General features: G+C 44.5%; 2 protein-coding genes across 3 annotated transcripts in view; one reads left to right on the top strand and one right to left on the bottom strand.

Moving 5' to 3' along the window:
- Myo1d (myosin ID) overlaps nucleotides 1–15,426 on the bottom strand; it is a 303,674-nt gene extending 288,248 nt beyond the window's left edge. The window contains exon 1 of one of the 2 annotated variants that reach the window (XM_085829756.1): nucleotides 15,127–15,426. In XM_085829756.1, the coding sequence (XP_085685882.1) occupies nucleotides 15,127–15,221 (95 nt within the window). In that variant the 5' untranslated portion in view covers nucleotides 15,222–15,426. The remainder of the gene's footprint in view (nucleotides 1–15,126) is intronic. The other variant, XM_021176177.2, reaches the window with a different exon arrangement.
- Nucleotides 15,149–16,863, top strand: part of Tmem98 (transmembrane protein 98) — a 45,515-nt gene continuing 43,800 nt past the window's right edge. Inside the window, exon 1 of the mRNA XM_085829758.1 lies at nucleotides 15,149–15,234. The gene's annotated coding sequence lies outside the window, so the exon portion shown is untranslated. The remainder of the gene's footprint in view (nucleotides 15,235–16,863) is intronic.

Here is a 16,863-nt window from a genome sequence, read left to right as displayed (position 1 = left end):
TCCCCTATCCCCACTTTGCTTGCCTCTTCCCACCCAGATCCCAGTCTCACTGGACACATCGATTCTGACAACATGTACAGAGTCTGCTTGTCTAAAGAGATTGCTTTTTCTTCGCTATTCCCGTGTGATTAATTTTGCCTGGCCTGGACCCTTTGCCCCCTCCTACCCTACACCACACACAGACTCTTCATCCTTTTAAGGTCATTTAAAGTCAGCTTCCCCAAAAAGAGAGAGACAGACAGAGAGAGAGAGAGAGAGAGAGAGAGAGAGAGAGAGAGAGAAAGGAAGGAAAGAGAGAGAGAAAGAAAGAGGAAGCCATGGTGGCCATCATTCTTTCAAAGGCCCCTTAATGCCACAGAAAAGCACACTATGCTACAAAAGAAAGCAGTTACACATTAAGTAGAAAGAGTCCAAATTTTAAATATTTTTATTAATTCTTTGAGAATTTCATACATGTACACAATGTATTTTCATTATATTCACCCCTACTTCTCCCTTAACTCCTCCCAGATCCACCCCAGATCCACCTTCCCAATTATGCATCTTCCCTCTTTAAAAAACCATGCACCCACTGAGTGCAATTTGTACTGCTAATATCCTCATGGGCATGGAGCCATCCACTAAGCATGTTGACCTGCCAGGGGCCATACTCTTAAAAAGATTCCAAATTCTGAGGTGACTGTACTTACATATGTATAAAAAATTGCAAAGGAAACGTATCAAAGTATTAACAAGAATGGTACATATAGATACACATATATGTGTATATGTACATACAGTATGTGTACTCATACATGTGGAAATGAGAGGTCAATGTCACATTTCTTTTTTTATAATATTCTATTTTGGGGCTAGAGAGATGGCTCAGTGGTTAGGAGCACTGAATGCATTTCCAAAGGTCCTGAGTTCAAATCCCAGCAACCACATGTTGGCTCACAACCATCCATGCATAATGAAATCTGATGCCCTCTTCTGTTGTGTCTGAAAATAGCTACAGAGTACTTAGATATAATAATAAATAAATCTTTAGACCAGAGCGAGTGAGGCCAACTGGAGCAAGCAGAGGTCCTGAATTCACATTCCCAGCAACCACATGATGGCTCACAACCATCAGTACAGCTACAGTGTACCCATATACATTAAATAAATAAATAAATCTTTTTAAAAAAAGCCATTGTTTTATTTATTTATTTTTTTAAGATAGTCAAGCTCACCCAGTTGACCAGACTAGGCCAGCCAGTGAGCTCCAGGGGTCTGCCTGTCTCTGCATTCTTCCTTCCCTGTCCCACAAGTGTTAGGTTTACAGACACACATCACTGAGGATCCACCCAGCTCTTTCTGCTTGTGAGGCAGGCATTTTACCCAGAGTCATCTCCCTCCTCCAAAGTGTGTGTGTGTGTGTGTGTGTGTGCGCGCGCGCGGGCACACACACACACAAAATGTAATTTTTAAAATTAAGAACCTGGATACAGACTGGTGCATGCCTTTAATCCTAGTACTTCAGAGAGACAGACAGGAATTTGAGGCCATCCTGGTCTACACAGTGAGTCCCGGGACAGCCAGGGCTGAGAAGCTGGACACAGAACAGAAAACAACACACAGCATGGCGAAAGTGGTGGGAGAGGCCTATTCTTATGATGAAAGAAGAGAAAACACAACTCGAGGATGAAGAGTAGCACATGACTATTAGACAACTAAAGTAAAGCGAAACGGCAAACAGTGATTACTTGCCTGTTATATTTGTTACTATTCCAGTCAGCTCACATTACAGCCATGCCCCATTGAGCTTCACCAAAGGGGATTCCAACCCTGGGATGCCAACACACTTGCTTGGATCGTGGTTGCTGACCTGACCGTACACAAGAATCACCTGGCACCATGAGAGTTGAAAACTGTCTCTAGGAGATGGAGCTCAGACGTCTCTCTGAAGCTAGGCACTTCTGATACAGCCCCGGCTCTGAGCAGCACCTGTCTAGGACAAACTGAGACGACGTTAAAGAAGTTCCTGTTCATCTAAGGTTTCAGATAAAACAGAAGCCTGGGAGGTAGGGGATGCAAATGGAAGCACAGCGGCTGCTTGCCAAAAGCCAGCCAGCAAGCAAAATGCTCATAGCATGGAAAATTCCACTCCTAAGTTTGGTTTGTTCAGCCTCACACATAATCCAAATGCCAAGGGCAGTAATAAGTTTCAAGTGGCACCGCACCTACCTAGAACTCAGCCTCCTGAACTAATATAGCAAAGCAATCAAAAAGGGTTCTCAGAGAAGACAAGACACGGGCTTCTTAAAACTCCTATCTCACAACTGTCACGTGAGAGCTATCTCATCAGAACACACTCCTCTCTCCCTACTCCCTTCTAACGTGCCTGTCTGACTGCCAAATCCAGGGTAGATTAGACTTGTACAGTAAGAGGGGAGAGAAGAGTCACAGGGGGACAGAATGAAACAAATAATGGAGACTTAACCGTATATATCAATCAGGGGCGAGGGGAGAGAAATTACATAAAACAATGGCTTGAAAACAACTGTTCAAAAGTATGGCCAGGATGATGCTTTCACTATGGAAAAAGTAAAATCATATCTTTATATTTTTCTTAAGGAAGCAAAACTGAGAGAGAGAGCATTCACATCTGAGCACCTGAGGCATGTCAAGAATGAACAGTCTAGTTGGTGCACACCTTTAACCTCAACACACAGAAGGCAGAGGCAGGTGAATCTATCTAGGCATTCCAGGACCTCAGGGTTACATAGCGAGACTTCACATCTCATCTGGAAACAGCCTTGTACTGCAGGGATCATTCAAGGTTAAAGGCTAGGCCATACAAGCTCTTGGAACCAAAGCAGTGAGCACTGCAGCTGTGGCAAGCCAAGGAGTATTCCTGTCTCCTTGGTTTGATGTTTTATATGCACTACAGCTTTTGCTTTTGGTTGGGAGTTTTTGTTTTGTACGTGTGTGTGTGTGTGTGTGTGTGTGTATCTAATTTCTGGGTGCATGTATTTAGGAAACTAAAGCTCCAAATCTGTAGTAGTAATTTATAAGCTGCCTTATTTGTTTATATGTTTTAAAGGTTCTCTTATTAATCATAAGAATTTAGAGAAGGATAGCAGAACTAGCTAACTCAACCTAATATTTAGGACTGTTCTGATAATAAACTCAAAATAGCCCAGATATCTGTGTAAGTCAGAACTGAAACAAGACCAGTGGTAGGGTCAAGTCAAAGTGTTTTCAATGGTGTTTGGCCCTTTTTTAAATTGGCTCCGGCATTTTTCCTAATGGGAGCCGCAGACAAAGCAGCAGTCTGCGATAAGCCAGCAGCCTCAGACAGCTCCAGATGATCATCCATTGTCCAAGTCCTCAAAGCTAACTTTGTGGTCACAGAAAGAAAAATTGTTTGAGTTTCTCTTGGTGTTTGCTTCATTGTTTTAGGTAAAACCATTTTTTTTAAACCAATTCAATCACTTCTATTGCTTGTGTGAACCTTCTGTGTAAATGGTAAATTGTTTTGTTTTTTTTTTAAACTCAAGACAGTAATATAATCATGGGAGAGATATGAAAAAGATAAATTAAAAGAAAGCTATGTTTGTTCCTCCATATGCCTTTCCATCCATTCCAGAAGGACATATTACAACATATTACAACTTTGTACCAGCCTGTGGCTCCTCTAGGAAAAATTTTGCTCAGCAGGAAGCAGTCTTTTTAGTAAAGCACTTTTTAGTAAAAGTCTTTTTAGTGCTTGAGTCCCACTAAAGTAAGACCTACTGCTATGTTGTGAGTTACATAGACTGCATGAGAGATGAAAGGACTTGTAGATCGTCAGAATGGCAACATCAGTGAGGCAGCTATGTGGGGACTATAAGGTAGTGTATCTTCACAGAAGAGCTAGGACATGGGGGGACTGGATGGGGGCAGAGCATGGACAAGTAGCCAGCTGATGGCCTTCATACACTTTCCCAATTATCCAAGCCCCTTACTGGGATTCTTTGCCCTACTTTCCACAAGTAGACCATTCCATTTCATCAGGATATGTTGGAAGCCATGATCTAACTCTCAGGCTATCTCAAACATTTCCCGCCCACAGTGTCATGATCACAGTACACAACTGTCTGGGAGCCGAGATTCAGAAGTTCAGTAATTGAGTATAAGATAAAGGGAGATCTCCTGTTCCCTGTCCTAGACTCAAAGATGATCAGAAACCATATTTGTGCTAAGTTTTCCTTGGCGATTCTCCCTTGTCATAAGGACTTGCCTTCCCAGTACACTGAGCTACAATGCCATGCACACCCTTCACAACAGCATTTAGCAGTCCATCCCAGATCCGTCTCATCAGCACCACAAAGCAAACTCACTTCTCAGAAATGAAAACACCAGTCCCTGATTCCAGTGGAGGGCTACGGGGAGGCACGCAATAGCGGGTAACCAGACTTAGGCCAATGCACACTAATGCGCCTGGGCTGCCTCAGAAATATATGGTTCCAGAAGAGTGGGAAGGGAGAGGGCTGCAACTACATGGCCCAGAGTTGCTTTTAACTCAGGGTCATCCTTCTGCCTCAGGTTCACAAGGGCTGGGATTATAAATCCAATTTACTGTGCCTGGCAGTATTCGACTTTCTAAGAGAATTTGTATCAATTCAACTTAATCTCTAATTGGAAGACAGCATAAGAGAATACTGAAAAGGTGTAGACATTGTAGAGGAAAGCACTTTACTCAATGGGCGCTGGCTAGGAGCATGGCTATCTACACTGAGAGTAGGGAGGCACAGAGCCTCTCATCTGGGAGGTTCAGGCAAGAAGGCAGTGGGGAAAGACCGTTTCCAGATGTGAGACAGCTCTTTTCCATCAAGGATCTGCTTAGGTTGTGCCTCATCGGGAGAATATGCCCAAGCCATTTCCAATCTCAAGTCTCAATCCTCTCTGGCCTGTAATCTATACATATACACAGCTCTTATGTTGTCAGCAGTTCTTTTTAAAAATATGGTTGGTGTTGAGTCCTTCTGTCTAGGGAATACTTAAAATGATAAATTATCTGCTCTGTTTACTTGGGCTCCATATTTCATTTCTCATTGATTCATTTATTTATGCATCCTTTATCCAATAGACTCTCTCAAAGAGTGACTTCCAAAAGAAATCCCAGCAAAGTACTCGGTACAGTGCTCAGCAAAAGTCAAGTCGTTTCCAGCTTAAAGCTGGAGAGTATGTGAAAATCACACAGAATCCACAGTTAAATAAGGAAACTGGTTAAGAGTTGCCATATTTTTAAAGACCCTCTACTTAGAAATGTATCACATAGCTCTCAGTGCCTAGACTCGAGGGTCAGTGTTACCAACTTATATGAGATCAGAGAACATGGTACGCAGAATAAAATACAGCAGAAGTTCTTGCTGGGAAGTATTTAGTATGATTTTCAGGACGTGAACAGTGGTACTCCTGTAGAGGTGGTTATGTTTCAGGTAGCAGTTACACAATGCACTGAGCACGGCCAGGAAATGTCCAATCCAAGAGGCTGGACCAGGGGGCTAAGCATTCACCGAAGACCTGCTATGTTCTGGCCCCTATTAGGAGGTTTTCAGGTGCTATCATTTAATTTCATAATAGCCTCTCATTCCTACCAGGGAGGCTCAGGGAAGCCAGGTAGAACTGAGAAACACCTTCTTTCCACAAAGTAACCAGATTCCTTCTAGGACCTTTTTCATCCTTGCCTCCCAAGATAAAACCAAACCAAATTACTCCTCTATTTTACTGGGGGAGGAAGAACACAGCTACTCCAGCACTCACAGGGGCAGGGAGGGCAGGGAGGGCAGGGAGGGCAGGGAGGGCAGGGAGGGCAGGCAGCATGGGAAGGAGCAGGGAAGAGTCAACAGGAATTAAGTGGGTAGACTGAGCCCTGACCAGACCCTTTCCACACTGACAATGCTATCCCCATAACCCTAGAGGCTGATCGCTGTCCGTATACATACCCCAAGGCCTAGGGAACCCAAGTCATACTGCCAGGAGGAGGCAAAGGGAAGCTGAGATTGGGAGTCGATCAGGCAGGCCTCAAAGCCTGTGTGTTCTCTCTCTCCCCCTGTGACAAGCACACTTTTCCTTCTCCTCTTTCCACACAAATGCCCCTAAAGTATGGAAGACATAGGTCTCTCCAAGAGCTCTAACCAACAATTCCAGAGCAGTTAGATGAAAGAAGCCTGTGTCCCCCAGGAAATAAAACTGTCAAATCAATCAGGGGATGGAAACGACAATTAGAATGAGGCTTACCCTCTCACTCCAACCTATGAATAGAGTCAACATCTTGAGTGATGTCAGTAGGTTGCATGAATGGGAGAAGCTATGATAGGGGCTGACGCTACTAAGGACCACAGAAATTTCTCTCTCAGTGAAGTCAGCAATGGCTGGGCAACAACACAATGGCCCAATCCTGTTTTTAGGGAATTATCAGAAAATGGGGGCTCAGACATCAGTGAGAACTAGTGCATGTGGAGCAGCTAGCTCAGTGCAGAAACGGACATGGATCATTAAGTAAATGTGTCCATCCATACCAAACTCACCAGTCCTGTTCAAAGTCAAGCAAACCTAAGAGTCGATCCCTTCAAAAGCCTGCAATGGAAGTAACCAGTAGTGACTTCTGAGCGCTTGATCCCATCCACATCTGGCTCGATTTGGGAGCTAAACTCAGCAGAAGTCTACAGGGTCAAGAAATGACCCTGAATAAAAATAGCCTTGGAAGTCTGTCACAGAGGAGAGGAAACAAGGCGGTGGGGTGATTCACTCCAAATGGCAGCTCCAAAACCCAAATTCCCATTTTTGTTCCAATCTGAAGCCAATGTGCAAAACAGGCACAGAGCAAACTGTCCATTTCCAAAAGCAGTTGCCAAAGAATTTTATATGGAAGCCAAAAGGATTTAGTGTGCCATTCACCTCTCCTCTAAGTCTAAGAAGGAAGAGCCTGAACTGAAGCACTGAACCTATGGTGGGGTCCCGGTGCGGGAAGACCACCCAGGGTCCGGTAAGGAAGGAAAAACTGTGTTCGCCAAAGTTTCCAATGACCAAATGGCTCTCTGAGTGTGGGCACAAGAGTTCTATGGGAACATGTGAGTCCCTGGCAGCTCTGTCTGCCTATTTGTTCCCTAACTTCTCCTTTCCCCAGCACATAATTAAGGGTAACGCTGAGAAGGGGATATGCTTTCTTTGTCTTTTGCAGGTGAGGGTGGTACTAGAGATTGGAGCCTCTGCCTGCTAGGCAGGCAATCTACTGAGCTACATCCCAGCTTGCTCTTTTGGGTTTGAGTGTTTGCTTTTAGAGAGAAAGAGAGTCAGTCCCATGCAGCCCAGGCTGGCATCAAACTCACCAGACTCTGAGCTCCTGATCCTCCTGCCTCCACATACCAAATTCTGGGATTACCCACAGATTAACCACACTCCCCTCGTTTCTTTGCAATTTGAGACATAGCCTCCATAAATTCCAAGTCTGTCCTTGACCTCACTCTGCAGCTCATATAGACCTTGCTTACAATCATCCTGCTTCAGTCTCCCAAGTAGCTGGGATTATAGGCCTGCAACACCAAGCTCTGACACACTTAGAATCGAGAATTCTCCTAGATGAGGACCAATTATCCAACGTTTGACTACTTGAGCTCTGCTGAACTCACCAGGTATCAAGGAATAGTCCGAGGCATGACAGGCAGGAAACAAAACGTCTGCTTCTCAGTCACTTACACCTTCTCCCCTAAGCTCACTACCCAACCTTACATCCGAAATTTATATCCCTTTTCTTACAGATGGTGGTTCTCCAAACAGCACTGGGTTTCAAAGTACCAGAGAACCTGGGTCTACCTTTAGAAATGCTGTCTTTGACAAACTCACAGGTTAGCAAGGAAACAGACATTAAGAAAGAAAGAAAGAAAGAAAGAAAGAAAGAAAGAAAGAAAGAAAGAAAGAAAGAAAGAGAAAGAAAGATTGAAAGAAAGAAGAGGGAGGGAGGGAGGGAGGGAGGGAGGGAGGGAGGGAGGGAGGGAAGAGAGAGAAAGAGAATGAGAATGAGAATGTGGCCAAGGCTTGTAACTGTTATGAATAAGTGTGCCTGTAACCTAGGAACACAGAGTATAATTAACCCTGTCTTGGAAGATTGGGAAAGACTTCTCCGACTGGTCTCAAGATGAGTAAGAAAGAGTGTGACAAGCAGGGAGGGACTGAGGGCAGCGAGGAGGAAGGAACATTCCAGAGAGTAAGAACAGCCTGGCCAAAGGTTCCCTACTGAAGGCAATTTTACCCAGATACAATTCTTGCATCTAGTAGTTAGATGTTGCTAAAGAACCCCCCAGGGCATAGAAGAGCCCTCATATCAAAGCCTTATCCACTCAAAATGTCAACAGCCTCACTGAAAAAAACTGTGCTCTAAGCAAAGATTAAAAGAAAGAGAACTGGGTATAGCTCAGTGGTAAAGCGCTTGCCTGGTATGCATGAGACCTGTGGCTTCAACCCCCTGCACTGCAAAATAACTGAGGCTGAGCAGATGCTTTAGCCTCAAGATAGGAGCAGCAGATGACGGTAGGAAGCCTAGCACACCACACTGTCATATCAGCTGGAAAACACATCTCTGGGATAGTGTCCTCAGCTCAAGTCCACTCCGGAACAGCACCCTACATCTTGTATTTCAGCAGATGTTATATGAAGGATGACATGCAGAGTGAGGTGTTCTCGGCCGGCTGTTCACCTGCAGGACTCATATGCACAGAGGATTTGAAGCTGGTGGAGATGCTGGAAAGACTCAGGAACAGGAAAAGGTCAGGCTAGCAGCAGCAGCAGCAGCAGCAGCAGCAGCAGCAGCAAGGGCTCCTGGCCCCAAACAAGTGGCTGTAAGGGAAGCAGAATGCGATCTGAGTGCCAGGGTCTCAAGCGGGCACTGAAGACGCAGGCAGGAATTGTGTCTAATCATAAAACAAGGAAGCCAACAGGACTCTTAGTCCTGGGCACGGATCATTTAGAAACAGAGTAAGGACTTTCCCACTACCAGCTCCACTGAAAAATTAAAGAGAAATAATAGAACAAGCCTCCTCCTCTCACAGGAGTCTTCTGGGAAGAAGAGAAGAGCACCTGAAGACACTGGTAGATTTTGTTACAAGAGCAAGAAATACGAATTGAATCTTCTTAGATACGCTTCCTCACGCTAGCCTGCACCATCTCTTTAACATTACCCTGTCCAGATACACACACTCACACACACTGGTTTTTAGAGGTGGGGCTGAGGAGATAACTCAGTCAATAAGTGTTTACCTTACAATTATGAATTCCTGAGTTAGACCCTGAATACAAGTAAAAAATCCCAGTGTGGTGACACTTGTAACCCCAGGGCTGGAAAGGCAGTCACAGGAGATCCCTGGGGCTCCCTAGCCACCCTAGCCTACTTAGAGAGCTCCAGGCCATTGAGAGCCCCAGCCCTGAAGTTGCCCCTCACAACACGCACAGGCACGGGAATGCACATACACAGAGGTAGTGTGAGTAGAACGAAATGACACCGATTGAAGTAAATGTTCATAGTCAAGCTGTAGTTCCAACAAAGGAAAAGCAGAAAACTGTTATCCAATTCTTTTGTTGTTGTTTCTCTTTAGATAGTGCTAGGGATTAAACCCAGGGCCTTGTACATGCTAGGTGGCACATCCTCTGATTTACACCACTAGCTCTGAAAAGACAATTCCAAACCTACAATGATGTGAAAGGTTTTTAATTATTCCTTTATTGGATTGATACCTTATTGAAGTGCAGCCTTACACCCACAATCCTCCTGGTGTGGCCTCCTAGGTGCTGGGATTGACAAGTGCACACTGCCACACCCAGTGCCATAAAAGTTTTATTAAAAATTCCTTTCTTCTCTATCTATAATAGAGAAACTGTTGCCACAAAGGACTGCATTGTGTGCCCAGCACAGTGGCAGAAATTCTCCACTGTTGAGAAAATTAAGATCAGGTCTTGATGGCACAGAGCCCTGAGGTAACTGCAGCCTTGGGTTCTTCACTGTTGGTTACAGACCCAAAAGGAAGGAAGCAATCCGGGCAGAAGATCCGGGCAGAAATCAGAAGACCAGACATTGCAGAATAAAGAGTACAGACTGGAACCAGCATGGGGAGGGAGGGACAGGAGTAATAGGAACACCTTCAGGAATTTCATTTGCATACCTGCATCCATCCCTCAACCAGACACCTCCCGTTTCACCTGCAAACTGCCAAAGCATATGCCTGGTGCAGCCCTGTACCACCCATTAAAAATGTCTCATCTTAGCACATGGTCTGCAATGGGGATTCCTGGTCGCCTGGAAATGAAGTGAAATGGATGGCCAAAGGACCCAGCATCAAGTGTCCAGAAACAGCTAAATACGCTCAGGGATGGAGGGAAGACTGAGGTAACAGGAAGCCTTTGCTCCAAGAGAGGGCTGTTTTAAATCTGGGTTGAGATTTACAGCTAGAAAAGAAGGTATGGTGCTACCATTAGCTGGCACTCTAAGGCTCCAGGGAATTAACAACTGAGCAATTGCTGAGCTGTGTAATGAGAGCACAGCCAACTCTCAGAGTTACATACATAAATGCTGGCTGTGGAGTCACACGCTTGTAATCCCAGCACATGGAAGCAGAGGCAGGAGGATTATGAACTTGAGGTCAGCCTTGGCTATGTAGTGAGATGACTGGCCCGCCCCCCACAAAAAGTGACAACATCAGCAAACACATACAGATATCAGACAGTCCAGGGTTCTAATTGGCAGGGAAAGGTGGGCTGGAAATCTCAGCATTAGACAGGAATCCTGCTAGTGAGAGCTCATGACTCCTCCCACAGATCCCCAACACCAACTCCTCTGCAGACAACAGAGCTCATTGACTATCTCCCAAACACAGTCAGCTTTCACGCTACCTTCCCTACTCACGCCACTGTATCCACCTGGAATGTTCTCCACCCACAGGTTCACCCAGGCAAGCACTACTCATTCTCTGGGACTTAGCTCAACTCCTCTTCAGGGTGTTTCTGACTCAACCCGTGGCATTTTCCCCCTTCTTGAACTTCCAGAACAATTAAGTTTGTAGAATTACTTAGCACATAGCCATCTTAGCTCAATAGAGCTTATCTAGTTTTCTATTTTCTAAATGAATAGCGATTGCCACCTTTCTTCACTGACATGCCACCTCTTTAAGATAAGGCACAAGATAAGGAACAGAGCTTACTCATAACTCTTTGCATCCATCCATCTCATCCTCTAGGACCTTAAATAAAGTTCAATTACACTATTCTCTTCTTTGCACACAGGAGCGAGGTTCTCACTAAAGATCTAATCATTCAAACCTTTGAAATTTTTAACTAATGAATGTGAAATCCTTTATTAAAAAAAAATCTAAATGTTGTACTTCAATTTACTTAAAAAGAAGAAAGCCAGGGCTGGAGGGATGGCTCGGCAGTTAAGAGCACTGACTGCTCTTCCAGAGGTCCTGAGTTCAAATCCCAGCAATCACATAGTGGTTTACAACCATCTGTAATGGGATCTGACGCCCTCTTCTGGTGTGTCTGAAGACAGCTACAGTGTACTCATACATAAAATAAATAAATAATGCTTTTATAAAAAAGAAAAAAGCCATAGGGCAAATTCAGTGGTAGAGCACTTTCCACTGGCAAGAATAATGACAGTATTAATTTTTAAAAGCCACAACCATTTAATTCTATTGCAGAGGGATGGGGTAGGGGGTTATTCTTTGTTTTACCCTTTCTTTTCTGTTGGGGCTAAGGGTGGGGTTGTAAGACAGTATCTCACTAGGCTAGAGTTGAATTTGCAAGCTTGCAGACTCAACCTCCTGAGTACTGGGACTGCAGGAGTAAACTACAATATCTGGCAAGAAGAAAGTTTTAAAAATTAACTTGACTCTAGGCCTTCAACTTTAAACTCGGAAAATGCCTCAAGGTTCTAGCTAATGTCATGTCATGTGTGTAGTACATGTGATTAATACATATGTAGTCTACATGATTAGTTCCATGATACATTACGATATACATATGGAAGTTAAAATAAGACACTATATTCAAGTGTTACTGTTGTGTCTTGTAAGCAGTATATACTTGGCAAATGGACTTGATGTCTGATAATCTGAAATGATTAGTAATTGACAGCAGCTTAATTGAAAAGAGGCTTCTCAAAGCACATTAGCTCCATCAGGAGGGAAGTATGGTAGAATCTCAAGTAATTTAGAGCAAGTTTAATTTGTGAAATTGTTATTTTACATACTCTTTTTCTGCTTACTGTACACTTGAGAAAACTTTGAACAGCAATTACTAATAAGTATTTGCCAGAAGGTAATCTTGGGAATTCTGTAAATTAACTAATTTAACCTCAAGATAACCTTAATTCTATTTTTTAAAAATGATCAAGTTACAGAAATATTTAAGTACACTATCCATAGGCCACAGCAGGAAAGGGTTCAAATTAAAGTCTGAATCTCAGCCACTGATTCTGAACCACGGTAATACTGACTATTGCTGTAAACTTCTTCATTTTGATTAGGACAGTATTTGAGGTCATTTATATAAAAGTTGGGCATCTAAACTTTCGTTTAAAATTAACACACAAACCACGGTGTCACATGTTAGTAATCCCAGGACTCCGGAATCTAAAGAGGACTGCTTTACCTCTGAGGCTGTAACCTGGGAAACTAACAAAAAATAAACACATAAATAAAATAAAGTCAACAACCAACTAACAATGAAACAAGAAAGTGCAACATGCTGTTGTAATGCTTTGGATACAATCTGTAGTTGACTCTCTGCAGCTGCTGGTTCCACACTCACAGAGTCAATCAAATTCCATCAGCTGAGAATTGAAAAGATTTAGAGAAAACATTTTAGCACTGTATCAATGCTGACCAGGTTCAGACTTTTTCTTGTCATTAGCTCTTAGTAATAACAGAAACACTTTACATCGCGTTACATTGTATTGGGTATTATAAGTAACACAATTCAATGATTTAAGTACACAAGAGGGGCTAGAGATGTAGTTCAGGGATAGAGCACACAAAAAGACTGAACAAGAGTTCAGTCTCCAAGACTGAGAAGGAATATATATACATATAGACATTTGTATATATGATGGTATGTGTATACAGGCTATATGCAAATAAGACTCCCTTATCCAGAACTTCATTCTCTGCAATTTCAGATGAAGTATCAATGCAGGTGAATATGGCACAAAGAGAAACTGCAAGAAACTCCATCTAACTTTTCTTACTGTCATAATAGTTCTGTTTTATATCAGTCATTTTTCATCACAGGTATGTAGTTAAAGGGAAAAACACAGCATATACAGTTTATCCACTAGGGGGTTTCTTAGAATCCATGACCCACATATACATATATAAAGGAGCTAGTATTCTGCTATGTCAGTTTATACAACTCAGGAATCCTCTGATTGTAATTTTTAAAAGAGAGCCTTGAAAAACTCTCCAGACTGGCCTCAAACTCATTTCCCAGCATCACACACACACACCCTGCAAAGTAGGTGGGATGATAGGTGAGTATCCTCAGATTCTAGAATTCACGCGGACTCTTGGAATAGACTTTCTGGGGACTACATATAACTCCACAACACTCTATTTAGGAATACGCTGTGTATCTTGAGAGAACGACCCTAGGAAACCGGGGGAGTCCTAGAATACAAGCACTGAAAACTCCTGGAAATGGAGGCCCACAGACAAGGCCAGTTTATGGCAGGCATATGTAGTTTGCAGGCCAGTGTTCCTGCTCCACACTCTTGCTCCAGACACAAGGAAGCCTGACACAGAACAGATGAGGGCTGATGATGCAGCCCTGTTTGTTAGTTGATAGCGTGATTGCCTAATGCACCAAGTCCTGGGTTTGATGCCTAGCACTACAGAAATCAAGTGTGGCAGTGCATACCTGTACTCCCAGCAGGAAGTAAAGGTAGGTGGAGCAAAAGTTCAAGTTCACCCTAGCCATATTGTAGAACAGAACATATGAAATTATTTGTTTTGTTAATTTAAAAATTAAAACAGGTTTTTTAAAAAATTACAGAATTGTAGTTGACAGTAAAATTGAGGTAAATATCCAAATCTAATTATGATTTTCAGGTTTAAGTTTAAAAAGTGATATTTGGCTATAAAGTTTACAAGTAACAGACAGAGCAAAGCTTCCGGGAAAACACAAACAAACAAATAAACAAGCACACGCTTCAAGCTGAAACTCCGTTTCAGTTTTTTTTTTTAAGTCAAACCACTTTAATACTCATATTACATATTACTGTTTGAAAATGAAATAACCACATATAGAAGACTTTCTAAAATAAGTTCCTCTTGGAAGCCCATTTTGGGGCATTGAGTTGTAACTAAATTCTCAAAGATGTCAGTAACACAAAGGCTCCATCCATACATAACTCCTTGAAAAAACTGAAACCATGGACGCCTTGTCAAATTCAGACAGTTTATCTTGGCACTGGCAAGTACAGCAGTCTCTTCGATGTCTGGAAACGGGTCTAATTACGTCGAATGAGTAACTAAAAAATAGCCCGTGTCCCGGAACAGACAGCTTAGGGTTCACTCCATAGCATCCTGAATGGTAGGATGGAACCACGCCAGAAAGAAAGAAAAAAAAAAAAAAAAAAAAGAAGGAAGAAGAGAAAGGAAAGAAACGAGAAAAGAAAATCGAGCGTGAAAGCAGGAGGAGATAGATGCCAGGCTCTTTTAAAACAACCTTCCAGTTTTCCTGGGGCTGCCAGGGCCATCATGCCGCTCCTAAGTTTTTCTTTTCCCTTACTTTTGTTCCATTAAGTCACCCGGTCCCGCCCACATCATTTACCTGGCTCAGGGCGGGCTGGTACACCCCCAAGCGACCTCAAGCCCAGTATACCCCTAATCAAGACACCACACAGGGACGACCCCAGACCCCTAAAGTGCAGTCCTAGACCTCATCACACCCTGGAGTCCCAAGGCCGCACCAAGGAAGAGTCCTCTCTCTGGGAGGCGTGACCACCCAGCGCCGCGGACCCCCTGTCACCCCGCCGCACTCACTCGCGGGAGCTGCTCGCCCCGGTCACCCCGAATCCTCAGCAGCGCCCCCTCTCGGGAAACCCCGGCATGGCTGTCGAGACGCGCTCACCTGAGCCTAAGGTTGGCCATGAACTCGGGCATGGAGACGGTGTCCATCAGCACGAAGTCCGCCTTGCCGAACTCAAGGCTCTCCTGCTCCGCCATGGCGCCGGCTCAGGTGGGAGCGCTCGGGCTGGGGCGGGGGTGCTCGGCACCTTTGGGCGGGGTCGCGCCGGAGAGAGAGAGAGAGACGGCCGCCACTCCTCAGAGCTCCGGCTGGCGCGGCTCTGAACGGGCGAGGCCGGCGGCTTCCGCTCCTCCCGCGGTGGCTGCGGGGTGTGTGGGGGCCGTGGTGGCGAGACGGAGACGGCGGCGGCTGGTCCCGCCTCTAGCCTGGGTCCCGCTGGGCCCCGCCCCGCCCCGGCCGCTCGGGCTCCGCCCCACCGATGAGCCCGCCCAACCCCGGCCCAGCCGCCTCCTCACCTGGGCGGCGCGCACGCGTGGGGCGGGGACGCGCTCTGGGCCAGCCGCGGCGGCTAAGCGGCAGCGCCCCCTAAAGACAGGCACGGGCATCTAGCGTGGCGGGGAGCCGTGTGGACCTGACTCTGGGTGGAATAGGCCTTGTTGCCTTCTTCAACCCCTGCCTAGTAGATGCCAACAAACTAACAAACATAACTTGAGCGGCTTTGGCGCGAATTATCCATTATGATTCCCTCACATTCTTCTGTGCTCATGTGTATCCATCCTTGAAATGGTGGCTGAATAGAAATGGCAATGGTAGAGAATACTTCCAGGTCACCGAAATGTTTAGAGCTGTTCTAAGTGCTTTAGCAAACTTAAGTAACTTGTCACACTGCTAGGAAGTGGAGGAGCTGCGACTTCGTGGAGGTCATCTGATTTACGAACCCCAACATTCAGCCACATGGCTTACTCTTCATTTCCAGTGGTCCATTTTTTTTCCACTCATGTGAGCATGTCATCAGACTAGTACCTTGTACTAGTAATTTTTAAAAATATGTATGAATCATCTCCTCGGGATGATTGCAGCTCCTAGCATAGAGGACCATGTCCTAAACTATTTTATATCCCCACCTCCACTCTCTACACATTCCAAGAAGCTATAGTAGTAGTTTGTATTATAAATAAGAAATCCATGAAATTAGTTCCATAGATTGTAATGAGTTGTGATCTCCAATTTAAAGACACACTGGGTGTTCTTAAAATGGTTTTTGTTGGGGGGAGGGGGTGTTGCTGGAGAGATGGCTCAGTGGCTAAGAGCACTTGCTTTCTTACAGAGGACTAAAGTTCAATTCCCAGCATCCACAACAATAGCTTTGCCTGTAACTCCAGTTCAGGGAGATGAGACACCCTCTTCATACCTCTGAGGGCACCAGGCAGGAACATATATACATGCAGGGACTCACACAGTCACATAAAATAAAGGTGAATAAATATTTAAAAAAAAAAAAAACAAAAACTTTTTTTTTTCAGGGGCTGGTGAGGTGGCTCAGTGGGTAAGAGCACTGACTACTCTTCCCAAGGTCCTGAGTTCAAATCCCAGCAACCACGTGGTGGCTCACAACCACCCATAATGAGATCTGACACCCTCTTCTGGTGCATCTGAAATCAGCTATAGTGTACTTATGAATAATAATGAATGAATCTTTGGGCCGGAGAGAGCAGGGACTGAGCAAGTGGAGCCTACCAGAGCGAGCAGTGTTGACCAGAGCGAGCAGAAGTCCTAAAAATTCAATTCCCAACAACCACATGATGGTTCACAACCATCTGTACAGCTACAGTGTACTCA

This window comes from Mus caroli, unplaced genomic scaffold (assembly GCF_978045245.1).
Source record: "Mus caroli unplaced genomic scaffold, Mus_caroli_1 scaffold_13, whole genome shotgun sequence".
Taxonomy (NCBI): domain Eukaryota; kingdom Metazoa; phylum Chordata; class Mammalia; order Rodentia; family Muridae; genus Mus; species Mus caroli.
This window is presented reverse-complemented; position numbering and strand designations above follow the sequence as displayed.